This window comes from Colossoma macropomum, unplaced genomic scaffold (assembly GCF_904425465.1).
Source record: "Colossoma macropomum unplaced genomic scaffold, Colossoma_macropomum, whole genome shotgun sequence".
Classification (NCBI taxonomy): domain Eukaryota; kingdom Metazoa; phylum Chordata; class Actinopteri; order Characiformes; family Serrasalmidae; genus Colossoma; species Colossoma macropomum.
The window spans coordinates 28786-45272 of record NW_023494793.1 but is presented as its reverse complement, the minus strand read 5'-3'; the positions used below and the strand labels follow the sequence as shown (position 1 = coordinate 45272).

The window sequence follows — 16487 nt, the reverse complement described above, 5'->3', positions numbered from 1 at the left end:
AGCTGAATCAGGTGCAGTGAGAACATTAAAATGTGCAGGTCAGTGTTGCTCCAGGGCCAGGATTAGGAAACATTGGCTAACCCACAGTGGCCCTGCATCTCTCCTGCGAGCCTCTGTCGAAAGCCAGTCACATTTTTGCTTTTTGCCACACACACTTCTAAGACCTTATACTCATGTCTGCTTTAAGCCACACCCATGTATATATATACGTATGTATGTATCAGTATTGAAGTTCAGGCATAGGCACTGTCAACCTTTTTTGTATTGAAAATATTGATGTGAATATTGATGCCCAACCATAATACTGACTATTTTATTAGCCAGATATATCAGTCAACTTAAGTATGTTAAGTCCACTCTGCTGCCATGTGGAAGGAAATGACAAAACGAAGTAAATAAAATAAGACATAAATGACATAAAAAATCATATTAAACTCATCAGAGATTGACAACACTTTAAAGAAATCAAGAGAATATCACATTGTTGGACAGCTTTTTATTTGCATTGGAGTGGTTTGTTCATATAATGTATCCTGAGACAAAATCAATCCTCTAAACTGTTTTGCATATTTTTAAAATAAAATGGATTTTTTTCATTCTGACTTACAATCCAGCTACAACAAAAGAGCCGACATTGACATCAATCAAAACAACTGACATTGACATTAATTAAAACCTACGGCAGTTTAGCCACGCCCATTTAGCATAAGCATGCTAGCCCCACCCATTCAGTGCACAGCAGGTTAACCACGCCCACTCCTTGCACAGCAGGTTAGCCCCACCCATTCCCGTTGAAGTGATGTGGAGTGTTGTTCCTGCAGACAGTCTGTACTTATTAGTTATTGGAGTGGAAATTGTGGGAAAATTATTAAACGTTGAGCTACTGAAGGATTTAAAGGGAACAACTCAAGTTTAATTTTTTTTCCCCACAGCCCTGAGAATTTCAGTCCTAACTTGACAGTTTGTTCCACGTAAATCTGCAACCCTGCATGTCCATGACTAAGCAGAACTCCAGCATAGATGAAGGAAGCATAGATAACAGAAAGTGTTGATCAGGTAGCTAATATTAAAATTACATGAAAGTTTGTAAGGATAAATTGTTTCAGACGGTATGCTGTAGTCATCACTGTTACATAGTTGGATAACATAAAATCATCTATTGGTGTGTGATAGCTTGCTAACTTGCTAAAATGGTTGCAGAAGTATCTAACCTAAGCCCTTTTATTTACATCTGCCCAATCAGCAGCTCCTACTGCCATATTACAGACCTGACTGCAAGGCATAGTACACTGCAGCCAATCAGAGCAGGAATAATATACAATAAATCTAAAATACAAGACCAATGTGTTATGCTAGTAAAGGACTGGTTTGGCCAAAAATCAAATGTACACAACTGTCCACTGACCCCAGATACTGGTGCGCAGCCAAGATATGTCTGGTCCAAATTTTGCATCTTTTGTTTAGTGCTGGAGCTACGAGGCTGATGTTGCTAACAAACACTAGAAGTCAACAGTTACGTAAGTCTTTTCCAAAAATATACGTCTGAACCTGCATAAACTGCACCCAGGTCTTCATTAAAGTGGTACAGACTTGTATATGTGGATTAGGGCACAGTATGACTTACTGTGAGCTACAAATATGAACAAAACATCATCACGTAGCTGATAGCAGCCACCAGCTGTTTTAGACAACAGATGTTGTGCCGATTTCCAGCCCCCCTTCACGTTTACTAGTGGACTTGTGGACGCTAAAAATTATGTTCAACAGAAATCTTGATTGCAGCTTTCGTCTGGTTGCATGATGAGAGGGAGTTCAGCACAGCACCGTACCTGTTGTCTAAAACAGCTAACTGCAGCGTTCAGCTACTCAGTGATGTTTTGTTTATGTTTATAGCTCACAGCAAGTCCTACTGTGTCCCAAACCACATCTACAAGTCTGTGCCACCTTAATGAAGACCTGGGTTTGGTTTGAGAGACATTTGGGGGATGATATTTACGTAAAAGATTTGGGTGACTATTGACTTCTACTGTTTGTTAGCTACATTAGCCTTGTAGCCCCAGCACTAGACTAAAGAAGCAAAATTTGGGCACCAAACACGTCTTGGCTGGTTGACTACATCTGGGGTAAGTGGACACACCTGATTCAGCTTATAAGATGATGTATCAAATCAAGCTGCAACCACTACTGCGTGTGATAGCCTAGCCTAGCTCAATGGGTAGGAATAATACACTGTTTAGAATGTATTTATTTCAGCCCACAGTCTTAATCTTCAGGCCCACTGATTTCTCCAAGGTGGTGAAAACAGGATAGATCTTCTCTCCGTCTGTGAAGTTCATCTGTCTGAATGTGTAAATGTGAGTTTTAGTCTCAGCGTTATAAAAAGCGACCCACTTCTCATCCACATCGACACAGACCCCCAACACCCGGGGTGCAGTGTCGATTGGCAGGGGTCTGCTGGGCTCCTCCAGAGCTGTGAAGGACTGTCTGTAGTGATAGAGACACCAGTAACCCACACTGGGTGAGAAGGTGAACTTTCCCTTCCTCTGAGCCGACTCTCTGGTGACCCCAATAGTGAACTCCTTGTTGACCTCCACCTCCCAGTAGTGCCGTCCAGAGCTGAAGCTTTCTGTGGCCAGGACGCACTCATACTTGTCAAATCTCCGTGCACTGTGATTAACTGTTTTCCTTTCCCCCAGTCGCACTCGTTTTCTGTCATCTAACAAGACAAGCGTGCAGTGAGCTGTTTCAGGATCCAACGTCAAATTAGCTGTGAAGAGAAAATAACAGAATGTTTACTTATCCAGGTCTCTCCCTATTAGACACCAAGCTGGAAGGGTGAAGGCTAGCATTCGCTACCTCAGAGCATCACACTGAACAATAGAGGGTAGAAGAGAAGCAGCACGATACACAACAGAGAGGTGAAGGAGAAGAGCAGCACATTGAATGATAGAGGGACAGGACACATTCAGAAAGCATCACACTGAAAAAGAGGGACAGAGGGAGAGAGTATCACACTGAACGATAGAGGGAAAGAGAGTATCACACTGAATGGCAGAGAGAGAGAGAGTATCACACTGAATGGCAGAGAGAGAGAGAGTATCACACTGAATATCAGAGGGAGAGAGTATCACACTGAACGACAGAGGGAGAGAGTATCACACTGAAAATCAGGGAGAGAGTATCACACTGAACGATAGAGGGAAAGAGTATCACACTGAACGACAGAGGGAAAGAGAGTTTCACACTGAATATCAGAGGGAGAGAGTATCACACTGAATATCAGAGGGAGAGAGTATCACCCTGAAAATCAGGGAGAGAGTATCACACTGAACGATAGAGGGAAAGAGTATCACACTGAACGATAGAGGGAAAGAGTATCACACTGAACGATAGAGGGAGAGAGAGTTTCACACTGAAAATCAGGGAAAGAGTATCACACTGAACGACAGAGGGAGAGAGTATCACACTGAACGATAGAGGGAAAGAGTATCACACTCAGGCCCACTTTGGCCGCATATTGCAGTCGCCTATAGGCACATTCTGCGCTGTGGCTGCGCTCGCACTTATACATAAAGCCCTGAGAGTTCTTAAGTTCAGAGTGTGCTCATGTGTGGAACCCAACAATCCCTTGTCTTCACTAGATGGAATGATACTTCATCTCACTCACCTGCTGCAGGTATTTTCCCTTTGCAAATGTAGTCAGGGAGCCTCAGTTCACAGATCATCTGCCTCAGTGTAGCGATCTCTTTCCTCAGAGCCATCTTCTCTGACCGTTCCTCCTTGATTATTTTCTTCAGCTGAGCGTTCTCCTGAAGTATGTTGAGGTTCTTGGTGACCTCCACCAGTAGGTGTCTCTGCAGTGCATCTACTGTGTAGTGATCTCTGACATGTGCCTCGCAGAAGGAGGCAAGGCAGGTCATACAGGACTTGTACGCTCTCAACTTCCTTCCTTCACACAGATCACAGGCCACGTCTCCATCCTCAGCGTAGTGAGGGCTCGGCCTGTGTTCTTCATTGGGTGGGTTAGTAGCCATAGACATGTAGCTACATGCAGCTGACATCCTCCCAGAGACCAGACTAAAACAAATTAAATAAACTTTTAGATAATATCCAATTTACATAACATTTATTAAGCCAATCCATAGCTAGAACCCATATCACACATGTAATAAAAAAATACATAAGTACATAAATGACCAGAAATAGTTAATCGTTTATTACATTAAATTCTAGCTGCTTAATTATGAATAAAACAGCAGTGTTGACTTCCCTGTCACATAGAGGACACTGTATGTATGTGTGTACCCACTCTTTCTCATAAGACCACGTACAGATTTATTCTAAAAGCATTTTGTTAAAATACACTTCTTGAATGCATAAACCCCATTTCCAGAAAAGTTGGGACATTTTGTAAAATACAATAAAAACAATTTAGGATTTGTTAATTGTCTTGAGCCTTTATTTAACTGACAAAAATACAAAGGAATTAGTTTTAATATTTAAGCTGAGCAACTTATTTGTGTTCTGTAAATTTAGAATTTAGTACCTGCAACACACTCAAAAAAGTTGGGACTGAGCCAAAATAAGAGTGAAAAGTTATAGAATACTCAAGTTATGCCATTTTTAAACATTCCACAGTAAACAAGTGAACTGGTAACAGGTGAGGGGATCATGATTGGGAATAAAAGAAGCATCCAGCACATGCTCAGTCTCTGTAAGCAAAGATGGTTCATGGCTCACCACTTTGTACCGAACTTACCGAGAACATCCAGAGAACAAACACTGAGAATGGACTCTTATAATTACCTGGGTTTTCACCTCAGGAATACACTGGATTGGTCAGATAACAGTGGACTTAACAGGAAAGACCAGAGTAGATTCTACCTGCTAAGGAGACTGATGTCGTTTGGAGTGCAGGGGGCGCTCCTGAGGATCTTTTTTGACACTGTGGTGACATCATCCATCTTTTATGGAGTGGTCTGCTGGGGCAGCATCTCAACTGTGGACAGGAAGAGACTTGACAGACTCATTAAGAGGGCCAGCTCTGTCCTGGGAAGCCCCGCTAGACCCAGTGCAGGCGGTGGGAGACAGGAGGTGTTAGCCAGACTAGCATCCATGCTGGAGAACAGCTCCCACCCCATGACTGAGACTCTGGCAGCACTGGGCAGCTCCTTCAGTGACTGGCTGCTTCACCCCAAGTGTGTGAAGGAGGCTATCGCAGGTCCTTCCTTTCTGCTGCTGTTAGACTGTACAACCAGCACTACTCCCATGTTGCCTATATGGTAATAAGTAACAAACTGTAACCTTGTTAAGTAATTAACAAGGTTAATACCTTGTTTGTTAATTCACTTCTTGATGCTTCTTCTCTTGAGTGCCTTGTTATGCCTTTGCTGTTGTAGCACGGTGAATTTCCCCTGTTGTGGGACTGATAAAATGTTATCTTATCTGGAGAAATCTCAGTCTGCGTAGGGCAAATCCGGAAACCACTGTTGAATGTGCATGACTTTCAAACCCTCAGATGACACTGCATGAGAAATCATCATGCTACTGTGTTAAATATAACCACATAAGCTCGGGAGAACTTCAGAAAACTGTTCTCACTTAACAGAGTCCACCACTGCATCAAGAAATGCGACTTGAAACTATCACACAAGGAGAAAGCTATACATCAATTCTATGCAGAAATGCCGCCGAGTTCTCTGGGCTTATCTCAGCTCATCGCAGATGGTCGAAAACACACTGTTAATCTGTGCTGTCAGATTGTGTTATGGAAAAGAACCATCCAGACCTTTATCAGTGAAAGGTGCAAAAGTCAACATCTGTCATGGAATGGGGGGTGCATCAGTGCCCACGGCATGGGTGACTCGCATATGTGGGATGCAGAGGTGTAAGTTGGGATTTTAGAGAGACATATGCTGCCATAAAGTTAATGTTTTTCCCAGGAGGTCCACGGTTATTTCAGTAGGACAGCGCCAGGCCTCTTTCTGCGCATACTACAACAGCGTAGCTTCATAGACACAGAGTGTGTGAGCTTGACTGGCCTGCCTGCAGTCCAGATCTGTCACCTATTGAAAATGCACAGCGCATCTTGAAGAGCAGAATCAGACAAAGACAACCATGGACTGCTGAGCAGCTGAAGTCTTGTGTCAAGAGAGAATGGGCAAAAAATTCCACTTGCAGAATTGCAACAGTCGGTATCCTCAGCTTCCAAACGATTAAACAGTGTAATTAAAAGGACCATTAAAAGGTGACGTACCACAGAGGTAAACACAACTTTTTTGAGTGTGGTGCAGGCATCAAACTTCAAATTTGTTTATATTTACAAAATTCACTTAAGTTGGTCAGTGAAACACTGAACATCTTTTATTTGTACTTTGTTAGTTAAATAAAGGTTTAAAGGAATTAACAAATCACAGATTCTTGTTTTTATTGCTTTATTGCCTTTTAAGAAAATGTCCCAACTATTCTGGAAATAGGGTTTGTAGCTATATGGCTTTTTATTTTAGATATTTATTTATTACATCGAGCTTAGAGTCCTTAATTTTGTATTTGTAATGATGTATCAAGTGTTATCAAATGACTTACTTTCTGTTTTTAAAGGGAACATTAATGGCACATGGGTAGAAAACAAGGTCAGACACTAGCCAGAGAAAAGTAGGCCACCTCATAAATACTTTAAAATCTACTTTGAACTGTATTTGTACAAAAACAGTACAAAGACTAGATGTAATGTTTTATCTTATCAACTTAATGGTATTGTGGTCTGATGAGTCAACGTTTCAGATCATTTTTGGAAATAATGGATGTCGTGTTCTCCAGGCAAAAAAAGACCATCCAGATTGTTACCAGCATAAAGTTTTAAAACCAGCATCTGTCATGGTGTGTGGGGGTATTAATGGGTGACCAGCACATCTGTGAAAGCAACATTATCACTGAACACATTTTAGAGCAACAAAATATGACACCAAAGGCCCTGTACGGTTGCACAGCTGAAGACTTGTACAACCAAAGAATGTCAAAAATGTAGCTTTCAAAACTGGATCATTTTGTGTCTTTAGCCCACAAACGGTTATGAAGTACTGGTAAAGGTGATGTTACACAGAGGTAAACATGCTCCTGTGCCAACTTTTTTGGAATGTTGCGGGCATCGAATTTGGAATAAACGTTTATTTACAAAATGAAGTTTACAATGAAGCTTATAAGGTAAAGCATTAATGCTTTCTGTTTTTTATTAATGTTTCACATACTGTCCCAACTCTTTTGAGTTTGGGGTAGTAGTAATAGTAGGAATAATACTTATTATTGAAATATTATTATATTAGTAGTAATAGTGCTAATAATAATGAATAATAAATGAATAATAAATAGTTTGTTCTTAAATGTGTTCTTGGAAAAAGGTCCTGAGAAAAAGTCTACGTCAGATTCATGACGTGTTCTTAAAGCACAGAACTGTTCTCACCTTTGTGCTCTTGAGTGTGTGTAGAATCTCTTCTTATGTAAGAACAGAATCCACACACACTCAGAAGAAACACTGGTTTGCAATGCGTAAAAAAATGTATAAGTGTGTTTTATGAAGAAATTTCTTATTAAGAATGGTTGGTGAATAGGGCCCAATATGAATAGTAATAATACTGTGTATTGATAATATCAGTAGCTGATAAAATGTGTGGTTCTACCAGACACTGCAGGCAGATGAACTGAACTACCTACAGGTACATAATAAAGTTAAGAAATGATACATACAGTCTAAAAAGTGGTGTTGAATTACAACATACATACTTGTGTTACCTGAATTGTAAAAGTGAAAATATAACCAAAATGTGTTGTCCTCAACTGATCACACCAGTGCGTCTACTTAGTAATGATCTGTTTTAACACATCTGTTTTAAGAGTGTATATATATTTCAATTTCATTAAAAAATATAATTCAATTAATTTAAAAATCACTAAAGCTTCTTTAGTGCAAAGCAGTTCACAAAGCAGATTGTTTACCTTTCAACATCCAGGTTATCTGCTTCTTTAAAGTCAATAGGTCGATCCGCTGACCAGTCGCTCGCTGCAGACACACAGCTGGGTGACTTTGACCTGTCCGTCATTGTGTTTCAGAAGAAAACAGTAAGAGCTCTTATGAGGAACCTTACAATGTTTCATTATAACATTAAATATCAAATGAACAAAGTTTTCCCTCCATTTCCTCAAATGTAGTTTCAATTCTTAATGTTCCACACTGATTTTCAGACTTTGGAGGCTCCGCCCACAGCCTAAAACTCTTTGTGTTTTGATAGTGACATGGAAATGGGAGACAGCATTGTTTATTAAAAAATTAAACTCGTGATGATTTAAAATCTTTTACTTTAACTTTAAAAGAAGTCATTAAAAAATCACATAAAAAATAAAAATGTGACTTCATTGGTTCTTATTTAACAAGTACTCAACCAGTGAGGTCAAAGGTCACTAAGTGATGTTAATGCAATACACTTTTTGCCAAATTCAGCAAAGCTCTCCTCACAGTCTGCTACAAAGTGATTCAGACTGAACAACATAACGCTCGTGCTCGTGCACAGTGGGAAGGGGAGGGGCTACATGCTGAGCTCCACGCATTGTCAAGAAGGAGAGATGGCTGAGAAACAGCCAAAGAGGAGACGATCTGAAGAACAAAGACTGAGAAAGTAGTTCTTAGATCAGGCGAGGGCGTTTCAGCGGTGGAGACCTCTGAGAGCTGACGGGGCTGAAGTTGGCTTCCCGTTTCACCTTAAATGGTACAGTAATTACATTCGAGTGCCTTTTGTTTGAATTTTCCTACTAGAATGTAACTCCTGCACCATTTGAGATGGAACGGGTTAATTTCCAAAAAGAAGCTGGTTAAAAAGAAGCTGACTTTGAGAGTTAAAATGCATGAAAAGGGATGAGGAGGCTGCTCTGTTTCAGGGCAACATTAACTCATTTCTGCTGTTTCACAGAACCAACAGGTCGGTATTGTTTTGTCCCATTTGCTAATCGTTGTTATAGCAACTGCTTAGCTTTGCATCAGGAAATGTAGCGACAGTTTGCTAACCCACAACCTAGCTAACATTAACTACATTACTTACTGTGTGGTTGTTCACTCTAGTGTTATGTCATGGTGTTTGTCTGTACAACATTTGTGAAGAGTTTTATGGCCACGAAGGTCTGAAAAGACAAGTTAGCCAGCCCAGTGTCGTTCGCTTGGAAATGCACGTCCATGAATTTGGGGGACGGAGCCTCTAAAGGAGCACTGAAGGGAGGAGTGTGTTTATTTTGCTGCTGAATTCAAATATCAGCAATCGTTCTCCAGAATTGCTGACTCCGCCTTTCAGCAGTGAAAACTTTATGGTTACATTTCTGAACGAATGTAAATCATTAAAGCTGCTTTAGTGTAAAGCAGTTCACAAAGCAGATTGTTTACCTTTTAACATCCATGTTCTCTGTTCCTTTAAAGTCAATAGGTCGATCTGCTGACCAGCCGCTCGCTGCAGACACACAGCCGGGTGACTTCGGCCTGTCCGTCATTGTGGTTCAGGAGAAAACAGTAAAAGTTCTTATGAGCAAACTAACAATGTTTTATTATAAATTTTTTAAGATTAAATATGAAATGAACAAAGTTTTCCCTCCATTTCCTCAAATGTAGTTACAATTCTTAATGTTCCACACTGATTTTCAGACTTTGGGATACATTTACTTTAAAACAATGGGATCTAACTGCTCACCACTGAAATACGGCTCCCCCTAGAGCCTAAAATTCTTTGTGTTTTGATAGTGACATGAAAATGTGTGACAGCATTTTTTATTTAAAAATTAAACTCCTGATGATTTTAAATCTTGTAAAAATCTTTAAAAGAAATCAAAAAGGTCTTTAAAACAAGCACATAAAAAACAAAAATATATGACTTTTTCAGTTATTACTTAATAAGTACTCAGCCAGTGAGGTCAAAATTGGTTTGTTTTACACTAAAAGGGGCAGTAAGTGATGTTAATGCAATTCATGGTCCGCTAGCTGTCAGCACTGTGTTTGAGCTGGAAAAAATCCAGTGTTCATGCACAGCGTGGTTCGTACAAAGTGGTTCGAACTGAACAACATGATTCAGCAACACGCTTGTGCTCGTGCACAGTGGGAAGGGGAGGGGCTCCATGCAGGAGAGATGGCCGAGAAACAGCCAAAGAGGAGGAGATCTGAAGATGTTTTTAGATCAGGCAAGGGAGTTTTCGGCGGTGGAGAGTCCTCCAGGAGCTGATGGGGCTGAAGTTCGCTTCCTATTCACATTTTCCTGTTCCACCTTAAATGGTGCAGTAGTTACATTCAGGTGCCTCTTGTTATAATTTTCCCACCAGAATGTAACTGCTGCACCACTCAAGTTTACTCAAGAAGATGGTAAAAAAGAAGCTGACTTTGAGAGTTAAAATGCATGAAAAGGGATGAGGAGGCTGCTCTGTTTCAGGGCAACATTAATTCATTTTTGCTGTTTCACAGAACCAACAGGTCGGTATTGTTTTGTCACGTTTGCTAATCTTTGTGTTTATGGTCACGAAGATCTGAAAAGACAAGTTTGCCAGCCCAATGTTGTTCGCCTTGGCAATGCACATCCATGAATTTGGGGGACGGAGTGTCTAAAGGAGCACTGAAGGGAGGAGTGTGTCTATTTTGCTGCTGAATTCAAATATCAGCAATCGTTCTCCAGAATCGCTGACTCCGCCTTTCAGCAGTGAAAACTTAATGGTTACATTTCTCAACAAATGTAAATCATTAAAGCTGCTTTAGTGCAAAGCAGTTCACAAAGCAGATTGTTTACCTTTTAACATCCATGTTCTCTGTTCCTTTAAAGTCAATAGGTCGATCTGCTGACCAGCCGCTCGCTGCAGACACACAGCCGGGTGACTTCGGCCTGTCCGTCATTGTGGTTCAGGAGAAAACAGTAAAAGTTCTTATGAGCAAACTAACAATGTTTTATTATAAATTTTTTAAGATTAAATATGAAATGAACAAAGTTTTCCCTCCATTTCCTCAAATGTAGTGACAATTCTTAATGTTCCACACTGATTTTCAGACTTTGGGATACATTTACTTTAAAACAATGGGATCTAACTGCTCACCACTGAAATACGGCTCCGCCTACAGCCTAAAATTCTTTGTGTTTTGATAGTGACATGAAAATGTGTGACAGCAATTTTTTATTTAAAAATTAAACTCCTGATGATTTTAAATCTTGTAATTTAACTTTAAAAGAACTCCGCCTTTCAGCAGTGAAAACTTTATGATTACATTTCTCAACGAATCATTAAAGCTGCTTTAGTGCAAAGCAGTTCACAAAGCAGATTGTTTACCTTTTAACCTCCTGGTTCACATTTCCTTTAAAGTCAATAGGTCGATCCGCTGACCAGCCGCTCGCTGCAGACACACAGCCAGGTGACTTTGGCCTGTCCATCATTGTGGTTCAGGAGAAAACATTAAGACTTCTTATGAGGAACATTTAAATGTTTCTTGTATTTTTAATGTGAAAAATCAAATGAACACAGTTTTTCCTCAATTTAATATAGTCGATCACCTGAGGCGTGTTTGTTGTCTGAGGTTTGCTTTTTGAATTTTATCACTGGAGCTACGAGGTTAATGCAGCTCCAAGTAATGGAAGATTAAGCCCAGAATTGCTTGTGAGAAATTTATTACATACATAAAAATTACATACATACCTCAACTCATTTCTGTAAGCAGAACCTTTCACAGCATAAAAACATGGTGAAATATTCATAGCCCTACTCTTAATTTTCTTATAGCTCCATAATTCCAACTCCCACTCAGCAAGCTGTAAATATGACTATAAAGAGCATGACTTAATATCAATATACAAAAATCTATATACTATATATTGACATTTTTACGTTTCTACAGTGCTGCATCTTGGATGTTGAAGCAAAACTCTATAATTAGCTGATTTCGACTCATAAAGGACAGAAAAATGATTTAAAACCCACTAAAATCCCCACAAACAGACTCGTTTATCAGCTGTAGATATTGGAGTTCAGAGCAATAGAGATATTATCATTCTGGTTTGGACACTGGACCACTTTCTACTTCACTTTCTCTTTACAGTTAAACTTATCCTCCATCGTGCTGTATAAGGAGCTTCATTTGGCTATTTTTAAATGTTCCAGGTGAGGATTCCTGGTGCCTGACCAAGAATACTGTGTTGTGTCAACAGGGTCATTATTATCAGCGTGAGAGCGCCATGCAGCCGATGGAGGTCCACTTTAATGGGATCATCTACTGAACTAGTTCAAACTGAGTTAAAAAACATTTGGGACTTTTAACTGAACTTGGACTTTAGACTAAAATCCTTTTGCCCTATATCTTAATTATTGTTATTTTAATAAAATTAATAACTGAATTTTACATTTTGTCACTACCAAAACAGTCATAACTCTACCCAAACTTTACCAAATGTTTCAGTAGTGACTGTTTCAGTAGTGTCTGTTTCAGTAGTGACTGTTCGGGTGACAATTTTAGCTCATTTTGAGCTCAAAAACGCAGCCAGTACAGACCAGCAAATGGGTTTTTAAACAAATCTGTTTTAAGAGTCTGTGTTTAGTTCTCAATTGAAATAAGTAAAACTAGTATTAACACAAAGCAGTTCACACAGCAGGTTGTTTACCTTTTAACCTCCGGGTTAACCTTTCCTTTAAAGTCAATAGGTCGATCCGCTGACCAGCCGCTCGCTGCAGACACACAGCCGGGTGACTTCGGCCTGTCCATCATTATGCTTAAGGAGAAAACATTGAGAATTCTTATGAGGAACCATACAGTGTTTCTTACAGTTTAAATGTGAAAAATCAAACGAATGCAGTTTTCTCTTTAAATACTTCTCCAGCGCTGCATCCTGACTGACAAAGCTAAACTCTACAATGAGCTGTTTGTGACTCGTATGGGGCAGAAACATTATTTACAGCTCTCCACAAACACACTCGTTTATCAGCTGTAGAACTTCAGTGGTGGAATTATTAATAATTATTAATAATAATTATTTCGTACTTCACTCAGACCGCTTGTGGGGTAGTTTGTGCGCCCCTGATCAAACTGCATTTTTTGTTGATTAAAAATGTGTAAATAAGTGAACACATCCTCTACAGAGACACACTACTGCACTTTTAATACACAATTACCATTTATTTACTGAATTTAACACATTAAAAAAGAACTCTATATATGAAATGTGGCTGTTGCAAAAGTTATGGCACATTTTATATTTTAGGTTGTATTTTTATATATAGAAACTGTGTATTAAAGTAAATAGAATATGTCATAATTGAGTGTGCGCTCTTTAGAGGATGTGTTAAATTTTTTTTCACTTAGAAAATCAACAAAAACATGGAATTTGACTGGAATGTTAAAATTGTTGCTGTACATTTGCAGTAGATCATGAGAACACACACAATTTCTATTTGACAGCTACCGTTAACGTAGCATATGGTCACTGTTGGAATAAAATCTGGTACAGTGCTGCTTGGAAGTTTGTGAGCCCTTTAACATTTTATGAATTACTACAGAAAAGTGATCTAAAATCTCATCAAATCTTCATTAAAATCATAACAATAGATAAAGAGAACCCAATAAAACAAATAACACAGAAGAATATATAGTTTTTCATTAATTTATTAAAAGTGATTCATTATTAAATGTCATTGTTGGCAAAAGTATGTGAATCAGGAACTGGTGTGACCCCCTTGAGCAGCAGTGACTTCAACCAAAAACTGTTGATCAGCCCTGAACATTGACTTCAAGGAATCTTGGCCCTTTTCTTCTTATATAACTGCTTCAGCTGTGTTATGTTGGTGGGCTTTCTTGAATGAAAGCCACACACAGATTCTTCCTTAACATTTCTATTGGATTATGGTCTGGTCTTTGACGCAGTCATTCCAAAATACAGCATTTCTTCTGCTTTAACCATTCTTTGTAGACTAACTGGTGTCTTTAGGTTTGTTGTCCTTCAGCATGACCACCTTCTGTTGAGGTTCAGTTCAAGGATGCCTTAACATTCTTCTGTAGAATTTCTTACAATCCAGAATTCATAGCTCTATTCAATGATGGCAAGCTGTTCTGCTAAACAGTGATACTGCCACCACCATGTTTCACAGTTGGGATGAGGTTCTAATGGTGGAATTCAGTGTTCGGTTTTCCAAACACAACATCTCTCATTTACGCTATAAAGACACATTTTTGTCATGCACAAAACATTATTTCAGTATTCTTTTGGATCATCCAGATGGTTTTTAGGAAGCAGAGATGTTTCTACTCAAACGTGTTGGCTTACTCCTTGCTGTCATTCCACATATACTATTCTTGTTCAGTGTTTGTCTGATGGTGTGCTAGTAAACACTGACATTAGACAGTGTTTGCAGGCCTGCAGATCCTTAGATAATGTCATAGAGTTCTTTTTGTTATCCCAGAATGTTTGACCACTCCAGTTAGGGTAACAGTGATGCTGAATCTCCTCCATTCATACTCTGTCTGACAGTGGAGGGGTGAAGTCTCCATTCTTCAGAAATAGTTTTGGTACATCTTCCAGCCTAATGATTTTCCAAGGTCCTCAGCATTTGCTAACAAATGTGTGCGGTAAAGACCAGACTTTAATGGTGAAGACTCAAGTTGATGTTTTTTAAATAGGGTAAGGTCAGCCACACTCACATCCTATTGACTGAACCTCCTGACCCTAATATTACCTACACCAAACTGATCATTCTGTAGGTTCACATACTTTTGCCAACCAAAATATATAATGTTGAATCACTTTCTTCGACAAATGAATGAAGAACTATAAATGTGTTTGTGTTATTTGTGGGTTCTCTTTATGTATTGTTGTGACTCAAATGAAGATCTGATCACATTTTAGGTCAAATTTGTGCCAAAATTCGCAAAACCCTAAAGGCTTCATAAAGTTTTAAGAAGCACTGTAACTCCAAAACTTCAGCTTTTAGTGGAGGATAATGGAACCAGATTTATTTCCAAGTAATTTTGAATAATTTTTGGTGGATAACTTTAAAGTATCATTTTCAAGGATACCCCATTCAACAATAACAATAAAAAACAAAAGATTACGTATTTAAAAAGCTCATTCTTCTTACTGATGGTGACCAGGCTAAACCAGTGAGGCTTATTGTTCAACTCACAAACTTTTCAGTTAAGAATCTTTCAGTAAGTGTTAAAATCACATGTACGAAAGAAAACAGTACAGTGCCGTACTTTCTTTACGTCTTTTTGGGGACCTTGAAATTGTCACCTCCTCGTGTGCAGCATCTCAAAATCTCCTTGGGTAACAGACTTTTATTTCGTTAGCCTCAAAGCTCCAGTGCATAAAGTAAAGAAACAAACTTCACACACCAAACATGTCTTGGCTTATTAATACATTTGGCCTAAGATGGGATTTTTCACCAAAACATTCTTTTAATCAGGATTATTAATGTGTAAAATGCACTAAGATATCTGAACACTGAAGTGCCTCACCTTACATCCATTTCTTCTTCATAGGAACTCATTTCTGGATGTCGTCACTGTATGGGGTGGATCAAAGCTCCGTCCTGTTTTTAGCTAATGAAACGTTTAGAACAGTGATCAATACAGACCAACAGATCTGATAATCACAGCTGATACTACAGTATAGAACTACAGGAGTCTGTAATGGAGAGTTAATCACTGTTTAACGTCGTGTTTCAGTCTCAGCACAGTAGCAGGTGCAGCTTCATACTGTAGACCATCCGGACTGAACAACATCTGATATAATTAATTGCAGATGTAGTAGATATCAGATAGATATAGATATCTAACACTCTTACCTTGTAATCATTGGTCCCGGTGTTTTCTTATAATCAATCCAAGTTGTTTTGATCATTACAGCCTTTCTTTAATCCTTCGTCTGAGACATCGTCGTCTGAGATGAGAGGAGGCGGAGTTTAGAGCTGCTCCTGTTTTAATGGAATGTAGATTTACCAGATCTGCTCAAAAGGTAAAGGAGGACGAGTTCTCAGAAAACTCTTTGTTTTCCTGTAACACAGCACTGTATGCAGGTTCTGTGATTGTAGAGCTGATAAAAGAATTAGCACAACAGTTAAACACGTATAAACCCACAGTCAACAGTCACACCGGCAGTTTTCCGTTCACCTCTTTCACTGTTTTGGAAAATTTGAACACATTAAAGTGCCCACTTTAACACTGAAGTTATGGGGATTTTTTTTATTAAGCCCAATAGGACAGCCAATCACAACAGAGCTCATTTACATATATCTGCCTTAAAGGTTCAGTAAATGGCTGTTTAATTTTAATGAATAAAGAGAGGTTGGAAAATGATAATGATAAAATAAATTATGACTGTTTTTGGTACATAAAGCCAGACAAATGTTACAAAGTGGAGCTCAGAGAGAAAAATAAGAGACAGGAAAAATGTAGGATCCTTTAAGCAAATACTAGATACACAAGTTACTAAAATACA

At 39.1% G+C, this 16487-nt stretch overlaps 1 protein-coding gene across 3 annotated transcripts; it reads right to left on the bottom strand.

Annotated features, from left to right (window-relative positions):
• Positions 1–494: 494 nt before the first annotated feature.
• Positions 495–15948, bottom strand: LOC118813006 (ret finger protein-like 2). Of its 3 annotated transcripts, XM_036578117.1 has the most exons (10): positions 15835–15948; positions 15506–15589; positions 12660–12767; positions 11338–11430; positions 10806–10898; positions 9425–9517; positions 7993–8085; positions 3668–4077; positions 2201–2767; positions 495–2170 (listed from the first exon to the last, which is right to left on the bottom strand). In XM_036578117.1, the coding sequence occupies exons 2-9, from the start codon at positions 15535–15537 to the stop codon at positions 2250–2252; spliced, it is 1440 nt and encodes a 479-aa protein (XP_036434010.1). In that variant the 5' UTR covers positions 15538–15589; positions 15835–15948; the 3' UTR covers positions 495–2170; positions 2201–2249. The 3 variants fall into 3 exon arrangements, with proteins under 3 accessions (XP_036434010.1, XP_036434009.1, XP_036434011.1); XM_036578116.1 differs by having other exon boundaries at positions 495–2767; XM_036578118.1 differs by lacking the exon at positions 9425–9517 and having other exon boundaries at positions 495–2767.
• Between the last annotated feature and the right edge of the window lie 539 nt (positions 15949–16487).